Genomic DNA, 24,078 nt, shown 5'->3' on the forward strand with positions numbered 1-24,078 from the left:
CGGCTCCATCCACAGTGACCTTTTAAAGACCTGGCCAAGACGCCAATGCAGCAGGAGGAGAGGAAATTAGAGCAGGTTTGTCCCTCCAAGTGAAGCCTTAGGGCTAAACTCGATTTATCCCTAAATTCTATTTCCCTGATGGCTATTGACGCCTTTAAAACAGCTCCCTCTGTCTGCTTAGCTCAGGAGCCCTCGTTCTCTTGACGTCCTGACACCTTATGTCCTAAACACACCTGCTAGAAGAAGGCCACGACAGAACAGACTCAGCCTTACATCTGAAGCCACCTTTTCCCCTTTGATTATGTCCATTCAGAAATACAGGACAAGGCCATTTGGTCCAAGAGCACAGACCATCCACCTGCCTCTGATCGCTCGTCCCCAGATGCCCGATGAAGGACACTGGCCTCCACCAACTCCACGGGCTCCTACCTCAGAGCGGCTGTGGCACCAGGGGGCATGTGGAATCACCATGGCTGTTAAGATTCAAGCTCTCTTTCCAGCGACAGAAAGGATCCAGATTCCTTGGCACAATGAGGTTGATTGCATCGAGCCCTGCCACTGATATCCTGTAGTTCAGCAAAGCTAATGCAGCTTTCGGCAGGGCCTGGCCCAAATAGGGGAGCAGCCCCAGTCCTGAGAGAATCCGGACCACTGTGGCTTTGAAATTACAAGAGTGGTTGCTGGAGACATCATCTCAAAACAGTGCCAGCCCCAAGAAGCTGTTTTTCCATCAGCTTGGGAAAAAATGACAGATATTTAATTAAACTGCTCAGAGATTAGGCAGAGGCTTAGTGGTAGATAAGGGCTGCAGCTCTGTGGTGGCAGAGTCTGGAGATCTGCTGGGGCTGCAGCTTTCATGTCGCCAAGAAGTCTCCAGCCTTGGGGACCCAGAGGCGCGGCTGTGCTGCTTCAGCATTAAGCGGCCCACTCCCCAATCACGAGGGAAATAGACATGAAAGAAAAAACCTGTAAAGCACCAGGTGGTCACTGTGGAAGTTAAAACCTAAAATGTGAAGTGAGGAACCTCTTTACCACTGAAGTCGCCAAAGCAACCACCTGTGCGTTTTCCTGCTATGAAGGGCGATTTGTTAGGGAGGGAGGTTGATTTGAAGCAGATGTAGGCAAAAACAGGTGATCCAGGGGTGTGGGAAGCGAGGTTGGGGGGGAGCCAGGGGCACAGCCCGTGCTTCTGGACTCTCGCGTTGCTCTGTGGGGCACCTCTCCGCAGCCTCCAGGGCCCGACAAGGCTGCAGGTCACCAGTATCACCTCGGGGATTCAGGGAGCCCAGAGTTCCTGTGGGAACCACAGCGACTGGGTCTTCCCCATGCTCCTGCTGCCCTTTGTCTCTGCAGGGGAGCTTCTCAAAATACCAGTGTCTACTCCAGACTAATTGAGGCAGGATCTTTGGGGATGGAGCCAGACACAGTGTTTCAGGGACTGAGTTGCAGGTGGGGCTCAGCTCCCTGGCGCCCCTGTGGAGCTCAGGGCATGCAGAGTCCCAAGGTCTCAGGCTCTGAAGCCTGGAGAGCCTGGTTCCCATCCTGCCCCCACGCCTGATGGGCTTAGGACTCTCGCCACGTGTGTCCCCGGTCCTCGGCGCCCTGATCTGGAAAGGGTCAGTGACGGTGACTTCTGGGCAGCTTTTAAAGACAGAGAATGGGAATGCACACCTGCCCCAGCCCAGGCCGCGTCCTCCCCGGGCCCTCGGTGGCCAACCCTGACCTGGGCCTTCCTCAAGTGATCGGGCCATGGACCTTTGCAGCAAGGGCTCAGGCGATTTTTCTCTCCCTGCTTTGTTTATCCTCCAGAGTCACCGCTGGTTGGTACCTGCAGGAAAATACTCATGTTTTCTTCACACTTTCTGCTCCTCCAGCTGCCACAGAAGTGTCCTTTTCCTTTGACGTTGGCAACGGGCCAGTGGAGATTGTGGTGCGGTCGCCCTCGCCCCTCAACGACGACCAGTGGCACCGGGTCACCGCCGAGAGGAACGTCAAGCAGGCCAGCCTGCAGGTGGACCGGCTGCCGCAGAGGACCCGCAAGGCCCCGACGGAAGGCCACACCCGCCTGGAGCTCTACAGCCAGCTGTTTGTCGGTGAGTCCCGCCAAGGCCATCGCGACCCTCAGCCGGCTCCAGGGACACAGAGGGAGGGGCACACGCCGTGGGGGGCTTGGACAGAGCTCCTTCCAGAAGTAAGTACAGCCCCCTCCAAGGCAGAACAGAGCAAGGTCAAGGACTTGGGGGACCTGGTTCAGGTTCTGCCCCCACCCCCCAGAGCAAGCGAGCGTTCCCAGCAGAACCAGAGGCGCAGGGACATCTCTGTGGTCAGATCTGCACGACTTTAGGTTTATGGTTTTAAAACTGTAGCATAATGTTCTTTTGCTGGTTAGGACTCTTGTAACCAGGCAGAAGGAATAGAGGGAGACATGGAAGCAGGGAGAGAGGAAAGGAGAAAAGAACATGGCTTCTCCAAGTTCAGGTCGGCCTGAAATGACAGGTGGAGATCCGGTCCTTTCTCTGCCCAACCTCAAGTTTCAAGGCAGAGGCAGATTTAGGGGTCTCCCTGGTGGCCTAGGGGTCAAATCTCATCACTATCACCACAATGGCCTGAGTTCGATCCCCAGCCAGGGAGCTGACCACAGGGCACAGCAGACCTCTCCTGTCTCCCGCCTGCTCCCCTCAGCAGCGGATTTCAGTAGATCCACCTGTTCTGCTCCCCATTCTGTCACAACAGGTGAATCCTCTCACCCCCTCAACCTCTGGCCTGCACCCCAGTTCTTCTATGCATAAATAAAATAATAATTTTTTTTTTAAAAAAGCAGATTTAGTCTTTCTACATAAGACATCAATCAGCACAGAGAAGAGCAAAGAGCTCCCCTCTCCTCCCATCACACACAGGAAATGGCTTCAGCCTCACCATCTTGTCTTCACCTTCGACACACTCCAGCCGAGCCTAACATCACTTCAAATCAATACCTATTTCCATGGCCAGTTCAATTTTAAACTTTCTTTCCCAGAATAGTAATATTTTAGGAAACGAGCCATTTTCCTCTGTTGAATGATAGCAAAAGGGAATTTGAAGGACTTTGTGGCTGTGCCACTGTAGCCCCCCACCCCCACCCGCTCCTCCTCTCTGAGTTTCTAGGAACTCATTGATCGAGTCAGTCTCAGCCCAGGCAAAACCGTGGCTGTCCATCCACATAGCACCTGCCTCGCTGAGGGCCAGCTCATCTTAACGGGGCCCCCAGTCGGTGCCTGTCGTCATGGTGTTGCGATGCTGTAAGAACATTCAAAAGCATAAGAAGAAGGAAGAATAGGTGTGTGCTCCTTTGGTGCAAGATGGACACCCCACACTGTTAACTTAGCTGGTGGCTTTGTTGGTGAGACCGACTTGTGAACAAGCCACGTCCGTCAGCCACAGGCCACGGAAGAGTCATTGACTTTGAAGTCAGATGCTGACTCTTCCACCCAATGAGACCCCATTCCTTTCCAAGCCACCCCAGCTACAGTTCTCTAAATTATTTTCAATTTTTTTTTATTAATCAGATGTCAGATCTATTGATGCCACTGAACATTGTGGGCAAATTTCTCTTCACCGATACGTCTTGCCCAGATCACCTAAAACAAGTTAAAAGCTGTTAATCCCAAGTGTGCCAGTTACATTCTGCTTGATTTTCATTTTAATAAGTGACCCTAACTGGCCCACTTCTCATTTCTCTGCCTTTGTCTCTGGATGTGCTGGTCTAACCATACTTTCCTCTCTCTCTGTGCACTGAACACACTGGTCCCAAGAACTTTGGAGACCAAGTAAAGTTGTAAAATGAAAGGAAGTATTTGTTAGGGTCTCGGAGAAAGAGTTTTGATTCATTTGAATACAATGACCTAGAACAGCTCATAAAAAGAGAGAAGAATCGGGCTGGGGTCAGAATATGACAGAACAATTAAACTTACTTGACAGGCAGAAAAATAGCATCTCAGGGAGAAGTATGTTGGGGAATAGAAAGAACCAGCAAGAAAAACCTAGGAGAGGGGAAGTCCATTTTCACAAAACTGTTTGTTACTGACAAATAATATCAGTGTAACACACAAAATAAGATTAAAGTATGTTCCTTAATTTGGCAATTATGAAACCACTGTGTGTGTATGTGTGTGTTTAGAGGAACTAGGGTGTAGGCCAGAGGTGCAGGGATGAGAAGATTCACCAGAGCAGAACAGGTGGATCTACTGAAATCCACTGCTGAGGGGAGCAGCAGGGAGACAGGAGAGGTCTGCTGTGTCATGTGGGTCACCTCCCTGGTCAGGAATCAAACTCAAGTGATAGTGCTGAGATTTAGCCCCTAGGCCACCAGGGAAGCCCCTAAAAAGGAATCACTTTGACTCAATTTACAGCTAAAACAGACTTAAAGTACAATTGATCCTTGAACAATTCTGGGGTGAAGAACACTGACCCCTCTCTCTCTCACACACACACACACACACACACACACACGAAAATCCACGTATAACTTTTTTTTAGATTTATTTATTTATTTATGCATACAAGAACTGGGGTGCAAGCCGGAGTTGTGGAGGGTGAGAGGACTCACCAGACAGAGTGGGGAGCAGAACAGGCAGATCTACTGAAACACACTGCTGAGGGGAGCAGCAGGCGAGACAGGAGAGGTCTGCTGTGCCATGTGGGTAGCTCCCTGGCCGGCCGGGATTGAACTCGTGCTGCAGAGGCTGTGGACAGCTTCACAGTGCTGCACACATATAACTTTTGACTTCCTCCCAAACTTTACAGATAGCCTGCCCCAGATCTAAAGCCTTATCAATAACATAAGCAGTTGATTAACTCATTTTTTGTCATAGAGGGTTATATACTGTATTCTTACAATAAAGTGGATTAGAGAAAAGAAAATGTTACTGAGAAAATACACTCACAGGACTGCACTGTATTTATCCACAATATAAGTTGGCACTGTCTATTGACAAGAAAACCACATATAAGTGGACCCACATATTCCAAACCGTGTTGCTCAGGAGTCAGCTGTCGGCCTTGGCTCTGCAGGCAGAATGGACTCAGAGGAGGGCCGGCTCTCCCGCACCCGTGTTAGCAAGGACAGAGTCATGGCTCCTTTTTCAAAGTAGCTGAAAAACCAAGAAAGGACACAGTTCTCCACTCAATACTTAAAGTAGAAATAGAAGCTATTTTCATAAAAGGGTAAGAAACATTTAAAAAAAAATTAAGCCAAAAAAAAGTGTAAAGGAACGCGTAATAAAGGCAAGAGCAGAAAGTTTACTAGAAAACAGACGAGCTACAGAGACAATGACCCAAGAGAAAATTTGTTTTTATTTGAAATATAAATAACATTGATTAACCCATGGCTAACCTAATGATAAATGACAGACAGATAAACAAGAACAAGTCATCAATGCCAGAAGTAAATGAGCCGCTACGTGACAGAGCTCACAGGTGTTAAAGGGTAAAAATGAGCTCTTATGAATTCATTCTGATCTATGTAACAACCCAGTTTGACTGGACAGATCCTTGAGAAAAACAAGTTAACAAAACTGAGAAAAGAAGAAATAGGACATCTAATTATCTCTAAACAGAGAAAAAAAAAATCAATACATCTCTGCAACATTAAAGAAGGATGTCTAACACGGGTCTTCTGGAAGTAACAGGGATCCAGACACTCCCCAGTGGCTGCTATTTGTCTGGAAAATGCAGAAAATCTCATGTTTTTGATCCAACGTGAGTGACAAGCCTAGGATGGGCTCCCAGGGAAGCCCAGCAAAGCTGCTTCAACCACACGGAACCCCCAGCCCTGGCAGCCCAGGTGCCCAGACCCTCGCCCGCCCTGGCAGTAGCCTGGGGCCAGATTTTTCTTAGTGGGGGAGAGCAGTATCCTCACCACGTCGTTATCTCAGGACCAAGCTGGATGGAGCCCAGCATGGTTCAGAGACATCCAGGGACATGGCTGTGCTGGCAGCTAAGGCGGCCACAGTAGGACTCAAAGGAGTGGAGTGTCCACTGGACACGCAACTCGAGCCCAGGGCCTGGTCAGGGACTTGGCGGTGGAGGCCACAGAAGAGAGACAAGCAGGTACCTTGGGACAGGTGGCTGGTGAGAGTTACTTTGCTGCGAGCCAGCCACAGGCCACAACATGTAACTACTCTTGGGGGAAGTTTCAGGGAGAGTTTGAGGCTCAGCAAGGTCAGAGGCTGCTCCAGAACTCTCCAGAAAGAACTCAAGCCCCTCCAAGCCTCCTTGGGAGAGAAGATAAGGTCACGTTAGCTAATGACAAATGTCCAGATTCAGCCCCCTTGGCTCAGACCTCTTTGCAGATCTCTCTGGAGGTTAAAGGCCATCCCTCTTGTGCAAGATGTCACCCAAAGGAGCTGACAGTTCAGGGTCTTTTGTGCTGGGTGGGAGACCTGGTTGGAGATCCCAGGGGTACAGCCCTTTCGGGACCCTCAGACCAAGGAGGGCCCAAAGCCTGCCCCCTCCTCTTCCTCTGGCAGTCAGCCTGTCAGTCTTTTTCTCCTAGTGGCAACTTGAGTTTGTGGAAGAGTTGAGTTTTAATAAGTGGACGTTTAAGTAAACGCAGACAGCAGTTCTGTGAGCAGTGCAAACTAAGCCTGCTAGCGGCCACGAAACAGCCCATCTCCCAAACTGGATAATACAGAGTGTTTGGCCAGCTGCTCCTCACACCCCGCTGTATTCCAGACTCCTGCCTGGATAGTCCTACTGCCATCTGAAAGGCAGTGCCATTGAGAGCTCAGAGAAAATCAACATTTGACTGCAAGGTGGAGCTCACCCAAATCTCATGTGAATGAATTGGTCATAGTATCCAAAAAGTTGAGGCTAAAAACATATACAAAGTCCAGGAAGTGAAGCACAAAAACCATTTCCTGCAAAGGTGGCTCATTAGTTACAAGGAGAGTTCTGGCTGATGAGTTCTGGGTGACCCTTCAACGCTAAGAGCTTCCCAGGCCCACATCCCTCATTTAACCCACACAGGAACCTTATGACTAGATACCGTGACTACTTCCTATTTCATTTTCACAGTGAGGAAACTAAAGCTAAGGATGAGTTGACAATTTAGGGTTATGCAGATTCAAACCTGTACTTGATCTCAAGATCATGCGAGTAAAAGACAGAGCTGGCATTGGATCTCAGACCATCTAGTCCAGAGACCAACTCTTAATTACCCGTCTTGTCAAAGCAAAAAATGGCGCCCAAATTGGTGAAGCAAGGAAGGCCCTTCTCTCAAGACTTGGGCAGCAGGGGGAGTCTGCCACTGGGTCTGAGTGCCACTCTTCTGAAACAAAGAGAGATTTGTTTTTCGTTTGCTTTTTGGTTTTCTTATATTGTAGTAAGATACACAACAGGAGAGTTTCCAAGAACTGAGAAAGGAGAGATGACGGGCCCTTGGCATTTGCCACTGGGTGGTACCCAAAGGAAAAAGTAGACTTCCCCACATCTTCCTGACAGGAGGGGGGTTGACAGGGGGAGCCAGGCACCCACGCCACAGAAGTCAGAGCCCTCCCAGCCTCCCATGGACACCGGGAGCTGAAGATGGTGCCCTTGACGGCCACAGTTCAAATAAACGGCTCCCAGGACCTGGAGAAACACATTCCCGGGTCGTAAAACTGGCAAAGGACTCTTTAAAAGATATATATCTCAAAGGGGTAGAGAAAGAATTTACAGTGACAAGTTTTCCTAAGTAACTGCTCTCAGAAGAAGGAAGTCAGGGTTCTCGGGTCTGAAGAAGCCCATCTGGAATCTGGTCAAGTGAGGGGGAAGTCAAGACTGTCTTGGCCAGGACTATGCCAGGCTCCCTCACTGGGATGACCCTGTGGCACAGGGCGTCTGAGAAAGCGTGTAGCACCGGGTGCTACCTGAGCTACGAGGTGCAGACAAGGCTTCCCACAGGGCACAGGAGAACCCACCCCCACAAATTCTCACACCCACCCCCACTAGAAATATCTGACTGAGATCAAGCATGATAGAAGCCCAAAAGCCAAAGTTGCAGAGAAAGTCAGACGATTATGGCAGATAGCATCTCAGATCACTCTAGTTCCGAAATACAGTTTTCAGCTCCATCTCTCAAAATAGCCTCCCCTTTTGGGCAGTGACTTAGCCAGTAGCTGGGACTACAGGGATGGAGCTTTTACTCAAAGGCTTACACGTTGGTCCCCTGACCTCCCAGACAGCTAGAAAGTGACGCCATGATCGGAAACTCTGCCATAAGTGAAAAAAATAAAGTGATTTGCTACATAAACTCCACCATAAAGATCACTAGATGAAATCAATTATCTACAAAACAAAAATGCAAATAAATACAGAAGGCTCTGTGGGATGCCTGCCCCTTCACAGCTGCTCACCACACCCTTATCCTTTTCCTAACCTTTCTCCACACCTTGCCCCAAGGCCACACTGCTCTCTTGTCTACAGAACTACTCCCAGCCAAGGCTGGTCCTTCCCCACTTGAGTCTCCGTATGTTACACTGCCCTTTGCCCTTTGGCGATCAGAACTAATTAACTTTGCAATTCCAGCTCTCTATTTTACAGTTAAGAGTTTTAACATATTAAATAGGTTGTGACAGGCACCGTGTTTGCTTTTGTGCAGATACACTCCCAACATAATCAAGCTGACAGTGTACTTTTAACCTCTTTTGAGCCTTCAATAAAAAACTGTCAGTTAACTACCTGTGCCCCTACGTGCTGAGCTACTCTTCTGTGGCAAAAGTTATATGCGTAGAAACTTCTAGAGAGAGATTTGTTAGCTAAAAAAGGAGCCAATCTCATGTGCCAGGGACTCTCAAGACAGTTGGAGTGGTCTGATCCAGGGAAGACATTTTAATGTATCAAGTTTGCAGTGAATATGGGGGCAAAAAAATTTCCATGGATTTATCAAATAGTTTCTCATACAGATTTTTTTTAGTCTATTCTTTCAACATAGACTGAACAGAAGGTGATAGGAAGTGGCAAAGGTAGGCAGAAAAGCTTGTAATGAGAGAAATTCTTGTCAGTGGCACAATATGGGGGTGGTTGCTGCATTATATGTATGTCCTTGTTTGATGTAGCCCATCCCTTGAGGGTGAGTGCCTGGGTTTCCCTGAACACTTCACTGCCATGAATCACCCTTTAATGGATACATTTATGCCTCCCTGTTACTCTTGTGAGGTTTTCTTTGGGGAGCAAGGGGCTTATTGGAGGGAGGCACTTAGCTTGTTTCTATAACTTGGCTAAATAATGCAGAAGTGAACACAGTAGTGCTTCTATCCCTTCAAATTAGGCTTTTTGTATTTTCGGATAGATACCTAAGAGTGGATGAATCAGCTGGTAGATTGCTGGATCAGATGGTGGATCTATACTTAATATTTTGAGAAATCTCCATGCTGTTTTCCTTAGGGACAGGACCAGTCTACATTCGCACCAACAGTGCATAAAGATGACCCATATTAAAAAAATAAATAAACAGAAACAATAAGTTGTATTCTTATTTCTGAAATTCTTCTTTTCCTTCAATGTTTCTTAATGCCGCTATAATGCAGGAGTTTCTTAACCTTTTAGGGGTCTTACTGAAGAGAAACGGTCCTCTTCAGCAGTGCTGTGGGACCAAAACTAGGGAGATACTCAACACCCACCACCCAGGGGCCACAGCCCATGACTTCTTTGGTTTCAGAGTTTATTGGGCACAAAGGAAATCATCACTTACCCCTCTGGATTCTTCTTGGATAGCAAATAAACAAGCATCAGACAGATTGATAAGAGAAAAAGTCAAAGGAAGTTTAATAATAATGTGTGCACCTCTTACATACATGGGAGAGAACAGCAGGGCTGAGGAACTCACCCACGTGACTTTTGATGTCATCGTAAATTGCTTTCTAAAACAGAGGGGCTTTGTGGGTAGCAGGAATGGGAATATCAGTTAGGGAGGTTATCAGGGAAAGCACAAAGGTATTCAGATTTAAGCCTTCTGCAGAAGGATGTAAGCTCTTTCTTGTAATAAATTTCTTTATTTCCTCTTGTAAATAATTTCTTCCTGGTACAGTGAGGGAGATGTGCTTACAGAGATGGGTTGACATGTAAATATCTTTTCAAAAGCAACCTCCCCCAGTCTTTAGAACCCCTCCCCTGAAATCAGCCTTTTACCAAAGACCTATTTTAGGGTGGCAGTATTAAACTTTGCTCCCCTGTACAGTATTAAACTTTGCACCAAGAAAAAATATTATTTCAGTGATGCATAGAAGAGTCTCCTCTCTGCTGACCTAGACACCACCTTCCTGGCTCCAAGCTGCCAGCCTCGCCTCCCGCTCTCGGCTTCAACCATTCTTGTGGCTTTGGGGAAAATGGTCTGCCCAGTGGTGAATGACTTATCTCAGATATAAATCACCCTGAGAGCATTTCTTTGCTACATACAGCAATGTTTGCAGACATGTTAGATGGAGGAGAAAAAGATTCTCATATGACACAGACTCTAACATCAACATGGCAATTCTAGCACAAGTGTTTGGGCTTTAAAGTCAGATCATCTGTCAGTGAATTCTGGCCACTGCCTGGCCTGTGAATCAACTCTCTTGGTCTCAGTTTCTTCCCCTGTAAAATGAGGATAACAGTAATATCACCCTCTGAGAGTTAAAATTCTTAAGGTTTGGAGCAGTGCCTGGTAGAGATAGTATCTGATTCATATTGTTTTTGAGATACTTAATAAGTAATCATGTGACCTCGCCACTATGTCCTCTAGAATGAATTCAGACCTCCTAGTACTATCCCCGTCCCAGAACAAGTCACATTTAGACACATGTGGGTGCCCAGTATTCCCTCTCTATATTGCAGGGTTTTTTCTAACTTAAATAGTTGGACTCCCATATTCTGTGCGTCCTTTACTCTGAGGACATAAAAAAATCCATGCAGTGATAATGAAGTAAAAAGGAAAATCCATCCTATTGAATGAAGTTATGAATGAGCACTCATGAGCATTATCTGAAAAAGCATTTCCCCAAACCCCCGCTCTCTGCGTATGTAAAAGCTTTTTCATATACGCCTTCTAATATCGAGCTGACAGAGCCGTCCCTGATCAATAATTGTCAGTCCTGCAGTTCTGCACCAAATAATGTGGAACCACATCCTTTAATGCCCATAGAATTAATACTGAAGAATCTTCACCATTCTGAGGTCCTCAGCTTAACCAGTAGCTGGGTTTTTATTTTACACACCAGAACTGACATCAGAGGTATTGAGCAGGGTTCAAGACCTGCTCCCTGTGCAAGAATATGAGCTCTACAGGGCAAGACTTGTGTGTTGTGTTTCATAGTTCTTTCCACATATCTAGACAAGGCCTTGTTCCTAGTCATTTATTATAACTAGGCATGAAAGAAATGTTTATTGAATGGATAAATTAGATATTACATGTGAGTTTTGGTGCCTTTCCATGGTGAAGGAATGGCCATCTCTCTGGGCAGAGTTTTTTGCTCCTTAGAAAACTATTAAGCTCCAAGTTTGAGGACGGAGTCTTTTTATAATTCCTCTCCATCATTACATTTTCCCTTTTTGTTTAATTTAATACCTGAGTATTTTGCCCAAGCCTTCTATGCATTTGCTGGTTGTATTATTCATTATGGGTAGTTACAGCATTTTCATAATTAATCTTTAATTGCAATACTTGAATAGCATTTCACATGAAAAATGATTTACAAATTAAACCACATCTCACCTTGGATAATTATCACAGGTCTAACTAATGTGCATGAAGCCCTTGCATGGCAGGGGGCTCTCTCCAATGACAATGTGTTGATTTTCTAATTAACAAAGGTTAAGTAGCAGTTTTGCTTGCAGACCTACAATTTAAACTTATGACATTTGTCATCAAAAAAAGATTTCTATAGAGCACATGAGTTGAACTCAAATAATCATCACAGATTCTAGTGCATTAACATCTTTGGCATAATATAAAATGACCATTTTCAGGACAAAAGATTTCCCCTTATATTGACTAGGTCAGTAAAAATACTTTCTAGCTCACTGACCCATTTAGTACATCGGGGACCATCTAAATATAAAAGAGCATAATTTATTTCATTTTCCTTTATATAGATAGAATTCTACTCAGCCACTTTATAAATTAAGACAAGGGCATATAAATCTTGAATGCAACAAATACAAATTAGACTCCAATCATACATTATGGCCAGTTAAGTGGAAGAGGAAAAAATATAATCAGATACTAGTTCAGGGAACGAAAAAGAAGAGAGAAGGAAATTTAGGAGGGATAGAGAGTAATTTGCTGAAATATAGAGAGAGAGACTTAAAAGCACAGGGGGAAAGGCTGTAAATCATGGAAGAGGATAATTTAGAGCTAGAAGGTACTGGAGACATCAGTTAGTTCAACTTCCTCTTTTATCGACAGGAAGAATTGATGCAGACAGTGATTAAGTGACTTCATGAAAGCCACACAACTAACTAAAAAACAGTCAATGGGTGTGATAACAAGATATACCAACACAAAGGCACAAAGACAGACTGATAGTTATAGAACTTTGAAAAGATCCCATAGCAGAAGGTATTGAACAGAGAGGTAGGGAGACAGAAAAACTGTCCTTGAATGAAACTATTCCTTATGGAATGAAATTTGTATACATAAATAATTATAACTACATACATGTAAATGTTTCATACATACAACAAAAATATAATCTAATCCAGGTTTATTTGCTCTGTCAATGGCCCTTCTTAAATCTTCATTTTTATCATATTAATATTTGCTTAATAGTCCTTTAAAAATCTCTTCTTCAGACCCTCAACCATTGCTGAGACCCATTGAATATGAATTACTTCAAAATTAAAATATATTACAGATAGATCAAAGATTAAAATGTTAAAAGAAGCAAAATCATAAAACTGCTAGAAGAAAATATATAGTTGAAAAACTACATTATTTGGCAGCAGACCTCTCCTGACTTGCCTACTTCTTCACTTCACAGTGTATTTCAGTAAATCTACCTTTTCTTTTCTCCACTCTGTGTCTGATAAGTTCTTTCTCTCTCTCTCTCTCTCTCACACACACACACACACACACACACATGCACACACATGCCTATACACAATGGAATAGTAAAAAAAGGGGGGAGAATTATATTACTTTGGGTTTAGAAGTTCTTTACACACCACGTATGACCTTTATAAACTTTTATAAACCTAATACCAAAGGCAGAAATCACACAAATAAGATAAATAAATGTGACTACGTAAACATCCAAAACTTTCATAGGAGGAAAGAAAGATCGTTGTAAGTTAACAGACACAACCTGGAAGGCTACAACTGTCAAATTTATAACAAAGAGTTAAAGCCCAAGATGTTGTCATCCATCAAGAAGAAACACATCCTTGCCTAGTCCCTCAAAAAATGACATGAAGAAACAAAACGAAGAATGGGGGGAAACATAAAAATTATTCAATTCACAGTATTTGAAGCAATGCAAATTAAAACAGTAAACTCGACTTCCCCCTCACCTATAAATTCAAAAGAATATTACCCATGATTAAAAATGGTATGAGGGTGGGAATCACATACTCTATTGGTGAAAAGAAAATTGATAAATTCTTCTGACAGGAAAATATATCTCAAATGCCTTTAAAATGCCTTTGTACTCAGCAAGCAATTTTTCTCAGGAAGCATTGGACAAGTATGCAAAGGTTTTTGCAGGGATATTTATTATAGTCTCACATAAAATGGAAATTAGAATAAGCTTAAAAGTCCATTGTTAATAGGATGGCAAAATCAGTTCTAGCCGTGCACAGAATAAGATGCTATGCAGATGTTAGACTAGATGTTCTCATTGTACATTTATTTCTTGAAAAATGGTATATGACATGTTAGGTAAAAAAAGCAAATTTCAGTACAATGTGTCTGTCATGATCCCTTTTCTTCCTTTGTTTTATTTTTCTTACACATTTGTATGTTCATAGATCAAAGTAGAAAAATTTTTGCTAAAAGTGAAGGTAGTTATATCTGAGTAGCATTATAGATTCTCTTTTTTCATTTTGCTTATCAGTATGTTTATGGTTTCCACAATGAATAACTATTATATTTCTAATCAAATATAATCAAATACAATCAATTTTTAAATTTCAGCATATTTTGATAGGATGTAATTGTCTTAATTGACCAGTGATGAAAATCTAAATCTTTTTATATAATAAAAGACTTGTGGAAAGCCCTTATTTTGCAAGAACAAAAGCCAGTCACTAAATTGATAGCAGCCAAATTGAAATTTTAACACAAAAAGAGTGACTAATGGATTGAAATTCTTCCAAATCAGAGCCAAGACCCAAATTTTCATCAGCACGGAGTTGTGAATCTGGGCTAAAAAGCAGATTGCAAAATGGAAAATCTTCCAAAGTGGTTGTCTTTAATAACCTCCATCTACAGTCCCACTGCCGTGGTCAAAAAGGGCGCTGGACTCACTTCAATTAGCCCTTTATCAAACATGTTGTTTTAAAAATAATAATTTAGAATAATGTGGAGAATCATCACTCAAATCCATGTGATCCCAGTGAGAAAGCTGCAAGGCTTGGCCTTATCAAGAGGGAATCCTTTGCTACTTCATGGCTGAGAGTTTGTGTAAGCAAACACTAATCCTTCTCTGGCACTTCAGCCTTTGCTCCACCAACCCTGTCTGATGGGCCTACTAGCTTATACACTTATTTTCAAGACATTAGAACACATGATCAGAATCAATCCCCAGTCTACCAGTTTTACTCAGACTTGAGTATTGGCCACACCACTTCTGAAGACATAAGAGCTGCACCCCAGAAACTTGTTTGGGGCCCCTGATCCTGACCTTCTTCTTCTGTATTCAATGGCCAATGTTTAACACCAGAGGCTGGAGAATAAGAGATTGAACACAACTTTACCACTCGGGAGCTATGAGTGCTTGAGTAAATGCCCTGTCTTCTCTAAAGCTCAGTCTTCTCCTCTGTACAAAGAGCAGAATGATGGTGCTAATAATGCCTGGTTTGCCAGGTCACTGTGAGAATCAGGTAAATAAATTACATGAGCACTTGGAAGGGGGTACAGTTCTCAGCCCTCAACAAGAGTGACTTTTATCTTATTAACAGTATATTTTTTTCCTAAATGGCCATCAGATATTTCTTTTAACAATTTTTTTTAAATCTTTTTTTTTTAAGATAGATTTATTTATTTGTTTGTTTGTTTGTTTTGTTTATACAAGCACTGGGTACAGTCAGAAGCACGGGAGGGTGAGAGAATTCACCAGAGCCAGAGCAGGGAGCAGAGCAGGCAGAAGGACCGAAGTTCACTGCTGAGGGGAGCAGCAAGCGGCGGGAGAGGTCTGCGCGCCATGCGGGACCCTCCTCCGGTGGCCGGGGAGCAGCCGGGGATTGAACTGGCGCTGCAGAGGCTGCGGGTAGCTTCGCAACCCAGGGCTTAACCGCTGCGCCACCGGGGAGGCCCTCTTTTAACAATTTTAAGTACTTTTCATTTTATTTAATTTCCAGAAAACTTGTTACTCTAGGATACAGACGAGCATGTAACCTTGAGTTTCTCCTTTTGTACCAGCTACTTTAAAAAAAAAAAATCACAGCCGAGGTTATTATAGACACAATTAAACCCTCCTGTGATATAATGCACTGCTGAATCCTCCCGTGAAATTTGTTAGGGTATTTTTAATATTTTCATGCTCCTGATTGTCCATCTAACTCTAGCTTACTCAGGAAATCACAATGAACTTGGCTTCTATCTTGCAACGGCATTTGGACAAAAACAAACGTATCTAACCTGGCCTGGTAATATATGTGGTCTGGCTGACTTTAAGTAAAAGTATCAGTCCCAGCCTCCCACCACCCCAAACAAAAAGCTCTGGGGACCCCCAACATGAACTTCCACACAAAGTGTTTCTCAAGTAAAGAACCAGGACTTGTAATCCCATTGCAAATGGATTGATGCCTTCCTGCTAAGGGACTTGTTAACTATGCTAATAAGCTCACCTCCCTCTGCCTTTTTATATTTCTTTCAGCAGATAATGCTGTGGAATAAGAGTAAAGGATTTCTATACCCTATTTTTGCCTATAGGAAACCAGACTGAACTTCCAGAACAGCTTATACAAGTTTTGTGCATCTGCAAATTCCTTTATTGCTATAGCAGATTCATTGCTTCTCAAAAGACAGCCTCTTTTAATTAGGCATTGCAGCCTGGGGCGGAGGAAACTTCGACTTGTTCTACTTAGACAGGTCACTGAGCGGTCCCTTGAGAATGGAGGCAAATGCCCGTCACCACCATCAGGGCCCGCGAAGGGACAGGACGTAGCAGAGTCTGTGCCACTGATGCCTTCTCTCGTTCCCAGGTGGTGCCGGGGGCCAGCAGGGCTTCCTGGGCTGCATCCGCTCCCTGAGGATGAACGGGGTGACCCTGGACTTGGAGGAAAGGGCAAAGGTCACATCTGGCTTCAAATCCGGCTGCTCGGGCCACTGCACCAGCTATGGGACCAACTGCGAGAACGGCGGCAAATGCATCGAGAAATACCACGGCTACTCCTGCGATTGCTCCCACACGGCTTACGACGGAACTTTTTGCAACAAAGGTAAGGAGAAGGTGCCAGGGAGCCTTTGACATATCATGTGAAGCCCAAATCCTCTATGCAACGCTTCTTCCAGCTGTACACAAGTTTATTCCCCAGGTGACACGTTCCGAATTCTCCCGCCTCAGGGGGCCAGTCTCCTCCATCATGCCCCCATCTGTGTTGTTTGTTAAGAAACTGAGTGCGAGGCAGGATTTCCCCCACATTTTTGCAAACTGCACTGACTGGAATGTGACTAAGCCATACCACACTTTAAAGGTGAGGGACAAAGTGAGTGGCCTCTGAAAGGGGACTTGGGCCTGATCCCCTGCCCACTCAGGGAAGTCAGCAGGTTGGCTGCCCTCTCTGATGGGTGCCTAGCTGTGGTGAGTCAGCCAGTGCTGCCCAGTGGCCTCGATACCCGCCCCTCTGCTGCTAAGAACCTGCACTCAACGCTGGACTCTGGAGAAAGGCTCTCGGGCCAGGTTTTGGCGCCGGCGTTCACATGAGCATCTGCATCAGCATTCGACACGGGGTCTCTCCGTGAGCAGCTCCCAGCTCCGGCCGAGCTGCAGGAATACTGAGATATCACACCTAATCGGTCAGCTCAGACCATCTGCTCCTGCTGTGTTATTTCAGTCTTGGATGATTCCTTTAATTCCGCATAAATCCTGCAGAGCCAATCAGCAGCCTAGAAGCACACCCCATGCATATGCATGTTGTGATTTGGGGCAGCCCTGGAGTGTCGCATGACCAGGAGAAATTCCGTCAACTGGCCTGTGACTTGATGTCCCACATAAACAAGAGGGATGGAGGGGGCCGAGCTGGCACCTGCGCTAAGCGGCACTTGAGATGCAAGTAGATGCGCTTCTTCTTCTAAATGAACGTATAGCATTTGGGCAAAGTTTTCTGTAAACGCTTGGTGTATCTCTTAATAAGAAGCTTTACATAAGTAGCCTATTCATACTCTCATGAACACGCCGAGGGTTGTTTATGTGGGTATTATTCACACAAGATGCCACACAGAAGGAGGAATTGTTCCATAACACTCCCTGTACATCCCGGCTCCTGTCTGGCAGCGCTACCCTAAGAGCATACAAATTAGGTCAGGCAGGGTTGGAGGAACGAGCGAGAGACAACAAAAGAGAAGAGGAACACCTCACGCAGACCGCCGAGCTCTGGCAGCGCCATGACCACCCCGCGCTCTGCTCAGAACCCCACGGGTCCCTGGCTTGCCCGAGCCCACGGTGGGCCTGGTTTACAGGACACATTAATTTTGCACTTGTAGAAATGACAGTCTTGCAATTACCACTCTCTGTGCTTAATGCTAATTTAATGCAGTCATTCCGTCGCCAAAGCGATGTCTGAATGCAATCAAGTCAGCACTAATGCCTGAGAGATTCCACTGCATAAGCACCAATTTAAAGCAAATCACCAGCCCTTTCTTCTCGGAGAGGTGGTTAAACATGGTGGCGCCTATAAAACCTCTGGGGGTTAATGGCAGGATTGGCGAGCGGAAGGCAGGGTCGACACCCTTCAGCTCAGCCCCTGGGAGATAAAAGAAATGGAGCCTGTGTTTCCTTCCATGTTATTCCAAGGGGCTCACCTAAATGTGCTTTTAATGTCTTTTTAGCAGGAGCGGTTCACATTTGATTCAATTGGTGGCTTTAACCCCCACAAAAGTTAAAAAGTGGAAGGCGTCTTTGGAAAGTACTTGTGGGCCTCCTGCTGAATCTAGACTAGCCTCCTCTGGACTTGGGGGGCTGACAGGGGTGCACACCTGCAGGAACTGCTCGCAGCGTTTCTTCAGGGACCAGGGCTCCTCCCTCTGAGGTCTCAGGTCAAGCGCCCCTTGTTGGGGTCTCACCTCCCCATGTTGCTGCACAGCAGCTCCGGGACCCTGCCTGGGCTGTTGGGCTGCACCAGGCAGCTCGGCCTGCAGAAGGGTCAGCCACAGGGGCCACCAAAGTGTGGTCCTCCTCTGTGGGGGACATGGTCACAATACTTCCACACGTGAACGAAGCAGGTCCTGATAGGCCAGGCACAGCCCATTACACTTGGTCATTATACAAAGCCCATTATACAAAGGTCACACACACCCCCCACTCCAGGCGAGCAAACTGGGAAAATGCACCAAAATATTAACTGTCATTATTTTTCGGGGAGGGAGAAAACACCAGTACTTGTTTTCATTTCTTCTCTACTGTTTTCTAATCTTGCCACAGGGAGGTAGTCCCTGGGTCTTCCTCATGTTTCCCCCTTTAGGGGGGAAGAGTCCCAAGAGGCTCTGCCCTCCTAGACCTCGAGGGTCAGCTGCCTCTGGCCGGGAGCCCCCTCCTTCGGTGAGAGGTCATCGTACTAGCTGGTCCTGCGAGCTGGAGGGAGCAGCGGGTCAGGTGAAAATTGCAAATAATTGAATGACCCTTGAAAATCCATCTCTCCATCCACTTAACAGCCCATTTCCTCACAAGCCTCAGAAGTGATCGCCCTTCAGACGGTCGCTGGAGGAAGGGTGCTCTTAATTAGGGCCCAGTTGTCTGAAAATAAAACCCTTGAGACGCTTTTTTCAATCTCAACACCTGAGAGGTTGACACGAGGACAGGCAGGGGACCGAGAAGCAGGGTTCCGCCAGCCAGTCCCTCCCCTGTGTGGTGTCAGGTCCTCCGTAAATGGCCCCACCACGGCACCTCTCACATGCTCTCTCTGGCCCTCCCGCCCCCTCTCACTCCCTTTCTCACTCCCTCCAACCCCCCACATTCTTTATCTTTCCACATCTGCTGCCCGCCTCCCCCACTTCCCTTTGTTTTCATTGGAATATACAATTACATTTGTAAACCAGCTGGCCAAGTGCTGCCATTTTATTCAGGAGGACAGGGCTGGATCCAAGCAGGCCTCGTCATTCTGTTCTGCCTGTGGAGGATACAATTACAGTCACTGTCCCCCCCAGCAATTACAGTGCGTGTGTGTGTGTGTGTGTGTGTGTGTGTGTGTGTTTATTTATGCACCTACTTTCTGCCCTCCTTTCTATTAAAAAGCTGCTCCCAGAACCTTTTTAAACTGGATCTATAAAGAGTTGATCCCCCAGGAGTGCTTGCATATTAAATAGAATGGCTGCCTGGGAGGAAGTTCCTGCTGTGGAAAGACCAGGACACCCTAAAGAGAGCCGACAACTAGGCTGTCCAGCCAGTCGCCGCATCTGTCTCCAGATAACCATGGAGTTTCCTGTCTTCTCAAAGTGTCCGCCGACAGGCAGCCATTTTGCTCCGCTAAGACAGCTCCGTCCCATGGGAGAATTCCCTGGCAGCCCCGTGGCTGCCGCAAAGCCCCCCCACCCCAGACCTATATGGAAAGCTGTGGGTCTGTCACCCCAGGATCAGGGGACCTCCAGTGGCACCCAAGGAGATAGCTCCTGGCCATGCCAGAGATCATTTTCTCTAATTACTCCTATTTCTTCTTGAATAGTCAAAGCCCAAAATGCCAAGAATTTTATGGCTATCAACCTCATTTTTATTTATCACCAGAAATTAACAACACAATCAGAAGCACACTCTGTGTGTGTTTCTGCTTTGTTTTCAAGCAGGAGGAAAAATAGCAGGTCTCTAGTGATCACCATGTTTCCTGTGCTTCATTTTTCAGTTGAGTGCTATCGTGGGTTGAATATTGCACTTTTTTCCTGTTTTGCTCTGTTTTGCTGGAAGGAGATCTCAGACTCAAGTCCCTCCTTAAAACTCAAAGGGAAAGAGTATATCCTCTCTTGCCTCCTAGGAATGTGTCATGGCAGGCGGGAGAGGTGGGTTTGCCCAAAGATTGCACGAATTCTGCTTCTCCGTGGCTCTGGGCAAGACACAGGGAGCAGAGTCCTTTCATCGTGGGCTCAGAACCTTTTGGGGAAAATAAGTTAATGGAAAGCATTCAATACAAGTGGGGGAGAAAACAAAGAGAAATATCAGAATTGTGCGTCTTAGAATCTCATCCATATATGAAATGAGTTAAGGTATCGGTGACCATGGCTGTTTTTCTCAGGCCCACTGACCTGTCTGAATCCCAGCTTGAATGAGAGTTTCCCACCTCCCCATAGCAGGGAGGAGATATTTTCACAGCAACTTTTTCATTTCCAGTTGAAACAGGAGGTTTTATAGGTTTGAGTGAAGGCCTGAAGAAACAAGAAGAGAATTCTTCCCTTTTTCATTTAGGGTGTTATTGAAGAAAGAAAAATATTCCTACTCTCATGCTGTTTCCTAAATCTTCAGACCTTAGTTTGCAGTTTAAGTGCATCATGAAAACATAGAAAGATGATCTGCTTAAAAGTTTTAAAAATAACAACAACAAAAAGAGAAAATACTTAAGGCCAAGAGTCTGTAAATACTTAGCTAGAAAAGAAAATGCTTTGTGTTTGTTTCCCAAAGGTCAAAGCTGCAGGGAGAGCCAAGTGAAGGCTACTTTGTTTTAGAAGTTCATGGCAGCAAATATTTCCCCCTGGTCTGGAGCTTTCTTTGGATCCCAGATATAAAGGAAAACCTAATCAGTCAACTTTCCTGGAGGAAAGGATTTTAAAATTCGGAAGCCCTTTCTAAAACACTAATAGAGGCAAAGTGTTGAGCTTTGCCTTAACTTATCGGTGAAGTAACTTTTTTTTTTTTCTGAGTTTGTGCCATTTTCCAATGCTCACCAGGGTTTGGACCTTTGTGGATACAGCTGAATTTTTTTCCCCTCTGTGTATTGTTGAATGTTTTCTCCCATTCTTCAGCAATAATGGCATATCCCAAATCTTTGGTTGCCAGAAGTCTTTAAAGAAGTCTTTATTAAGGGAAGAATTCTCTTCTTGTTTCTTCAGGCCTTCACTTAACATTAATATTGGCAAATTTTATTATAATATTCTAATGTGCAGACTTGACTCACGCAAACATGCTTCCTTCCATCTTACCAAATGACTTAGCATTTACTGCTCTGGTGGCCTAGTTTACTTTCCTTGTTACACCCCAAAGAGTTGGGTTAAGTGTAGCTGAAGAAGGGATCCCAAATTCAGGCCCCCACGGGAAGCATTCGCCCTGCAACCTTCATAGGCACCCAAATATTCTCTCAGATCTGGCTTTTCCACCTGTCTGTATGACCAGCCATACAACCAATACTCTACTGAACTAATTTTGTTTGGGTTAAAAAAAAAAAAAAGAAGTCTTTACTTTTTAGCATCTCCTGAGATATAGAGGAGTGGAGCAATAATATCTTGGATTCTCATTTCAACATTATTGAAACCAAAATTAAACAACCCTACCACTCTCTCGGCACTTCTTTGTAGATTGCGTTAATTATATAAGACATAGCACATGGCTCGCAGAACTATGAGGAGCACACGAACTACTGGAAATGAACATGCTCTTGGAAAGCATTAACATTACAAAAATGCAAATTGTTATTGAAGTTATGAATCAGCAAGTGGGGCCTCGAGTGGAAGAGTCGTGGAGTGGGAGAACTGTGAGGCACAACACGGTGCCACCCAAGCCACAAGGAGACCTGAGTGTTTCTCTCGTGATGACATGGATGAGGTTGCCATGACAGCAGGACGCTGAGCTTTCCACCTGTTGACGTCAGTGCGTGTCCCTGTCTCTGGGCAGCAATGATGTGTGTTATCTGGAAGCACAGAGATCACAAGGTCCAGCAAGAGGTTGGACCTCGGAGTTTTACTACCCGCAAGCTGCGGGGCCCACACATCGTCATTCAAAGCTTGATTAAATCCTGTCCCATCATAGACTTTTCAGGAGTCACATGACCGGAGACTTCACAAGCACCAGAAATACACTGGAGATGAAGGAAGGATGAATTCCGAAGCTTCCTGAGGACCTGCTGTCGAGGCCTCTAGAAATTAGTATTGGTTCCCCAATACTTTCAGAGTTTGAAAAATAAGAAGTGACTGCTATATTCTAGAAATCTCCTCTAAGTGTTTATCTCCAGTGATTAACAATCTCTCTGCCCCTTATTAAAGATGCCAACTCCAGATTAATGAATCCAGATTTTTCTCATGCTTAAACCAATGTAATCCAAATATTTATATAAATCGATTGCTAGTCGTCTCTTTATTTTCAGAGTCAGAGATTAATAAGGTTATAAATACAATGCTTTCTAAAACTTTACTAAGGAAGTAATTAATTTAAATCCCCTTTAAGTGGTCTATTTTAGCCTGTGGGCTTTTATAATCCATTCATAAATGTCTCTTATAATAGAGTCTTGTAACTTCTATTCGAAATATAAATTAAGTCATGTAAATCAAATTAAAATAGTAGACCAAGTTTGTTGGCTCCCTCTTCTATTAATAAGCAAAAATGTTATCTTGCGTGACTTGGTGCAATGCCTTACAGCACCATAAACCACATGCGATTGACAGCTCTTCATCTCCTCATTTAAAAAAATCAAGGACTATTTCAAAAAGCTTGATTTTTTGAAATACTACCAGGAATTTATCATTCTTCTGACTCCCAGCTTTTACCCTGATATTGACGTGTCATTGGATCACTTATTTCACCATTTCTTCAATTACTCTTGGAGTACATGGAAGTCCTTGTCAGACATCAGAGCAGCTCAGGGTTGGAGAGGACATTCCTTCTTTCAAACCCAGTGGCATTTTCTTGAACACCCCCTTTATGCCAGACATCCCCTCCCTCATTCAATCATCACAGCAACTTTGAGATGTCGGTATTATTACTCCTAGTTTTGAAAATAAAGAAATTGAGACTTCCTGGAGGTAAAATTTATTGTCCGAGGTGACATAATGGGAAGTCACACCTTACGGTTGGAACCAGAAGCTGCAAACCTGATGCTCCCCTCCGCCCCACCCCCACCCCCATAGACTCCAGCTTGGTGTCCTCTTTCTACCACACCCTGCTGGGCCCCATGCTGTGCTCGGAAGAAGACCCTCTCCACCCAGCACATGTCCAGGGCCTGTCCTCCCTGGTGGCCTAAGTTTCTTCTAATCAGTGTGGTGCTGTTACAGGACAGGCCTGGGAGGAGGGCCAGGCTGTTGCTGCTGGCATGTAGATGTGGTTTCTGTTGTTTTAGTTGATTCCTTATGGAGACCAATGTTACTTAGGAGTGAGGAAGATGGTGACAGGCTTGGAGGGTTGGGGGATGTAAAGATTTAACGTGACCTGTGAAGAGAGTGCTGAGGCCCTTTCCTGAGAGGCTGGGAGGCCAGTGGGACTCAGGAGAGGCACTTCAAGCTGCCTCCCTCCTCTTCTGCCCTGCCCCAGGCCAGGCCTTTCCTAGTAGAGAAGAAACTTATCCTCACTGCTGCCAGCAAATTCCCTAGCTGCAAAGATCCAGAATTCAGAAATTCAGAGTAATTGCATTAGTGCTATAATTTAGGTGTATTACCATATAAATCATCTTGAATTATTGGTCCTTGTTAGAATGTTGTACTATAGGAAAATGTTCCCGAATTCAATTTACATTATGAGGTGGCCTACGCATCATGGTGAACACAGTATTAGCATATATAGCACAAACATTTTTCCCTGA

At 45.0% G+C, this 24,078-nt stretch overlaps 1 protein-coding gene across 1 annotated transcript in view; it reads left to right on the forward strand.

Annotated features, from left to right (window-relative positions):
- CNTNAP2 (contactin associated protein 2) overlaps positions 1 to 24,078 on the forward strand; it is a gene marked incomplete at both ends in the record, with an annotated part of 1,573,870 nt that overhangs the window by 1,430,306 nt on the left and 119,486 nt on the right. The window contains 2 exons of the mRNA XM_084230860.1: positions 1,875 to 2,093; positions 16,357 to 16,593. Coding sequence (XP_084086986.1) covers positions 1,875 to 2,093; positions 16,357 to 16,593 — 456 coding nt within the window. The remainder of the gene's footprint in view (positions 1 to 1,874; positions 2,094 to 16,356; positions 16,594 to 24,078) is intronic.

This window comes from Talpa europaea (genome assembly GCF_964194135.1).
Source record: "Talpa europaea genome assembly, chromosome: 3".
NCBI classification, from domain to species: domain Eukaryota; kingdom Metazoa; phylum Chordata; class Mammalia; order Eulipotyphla; family Talpidae; genus Talpa; species Talpa europaea.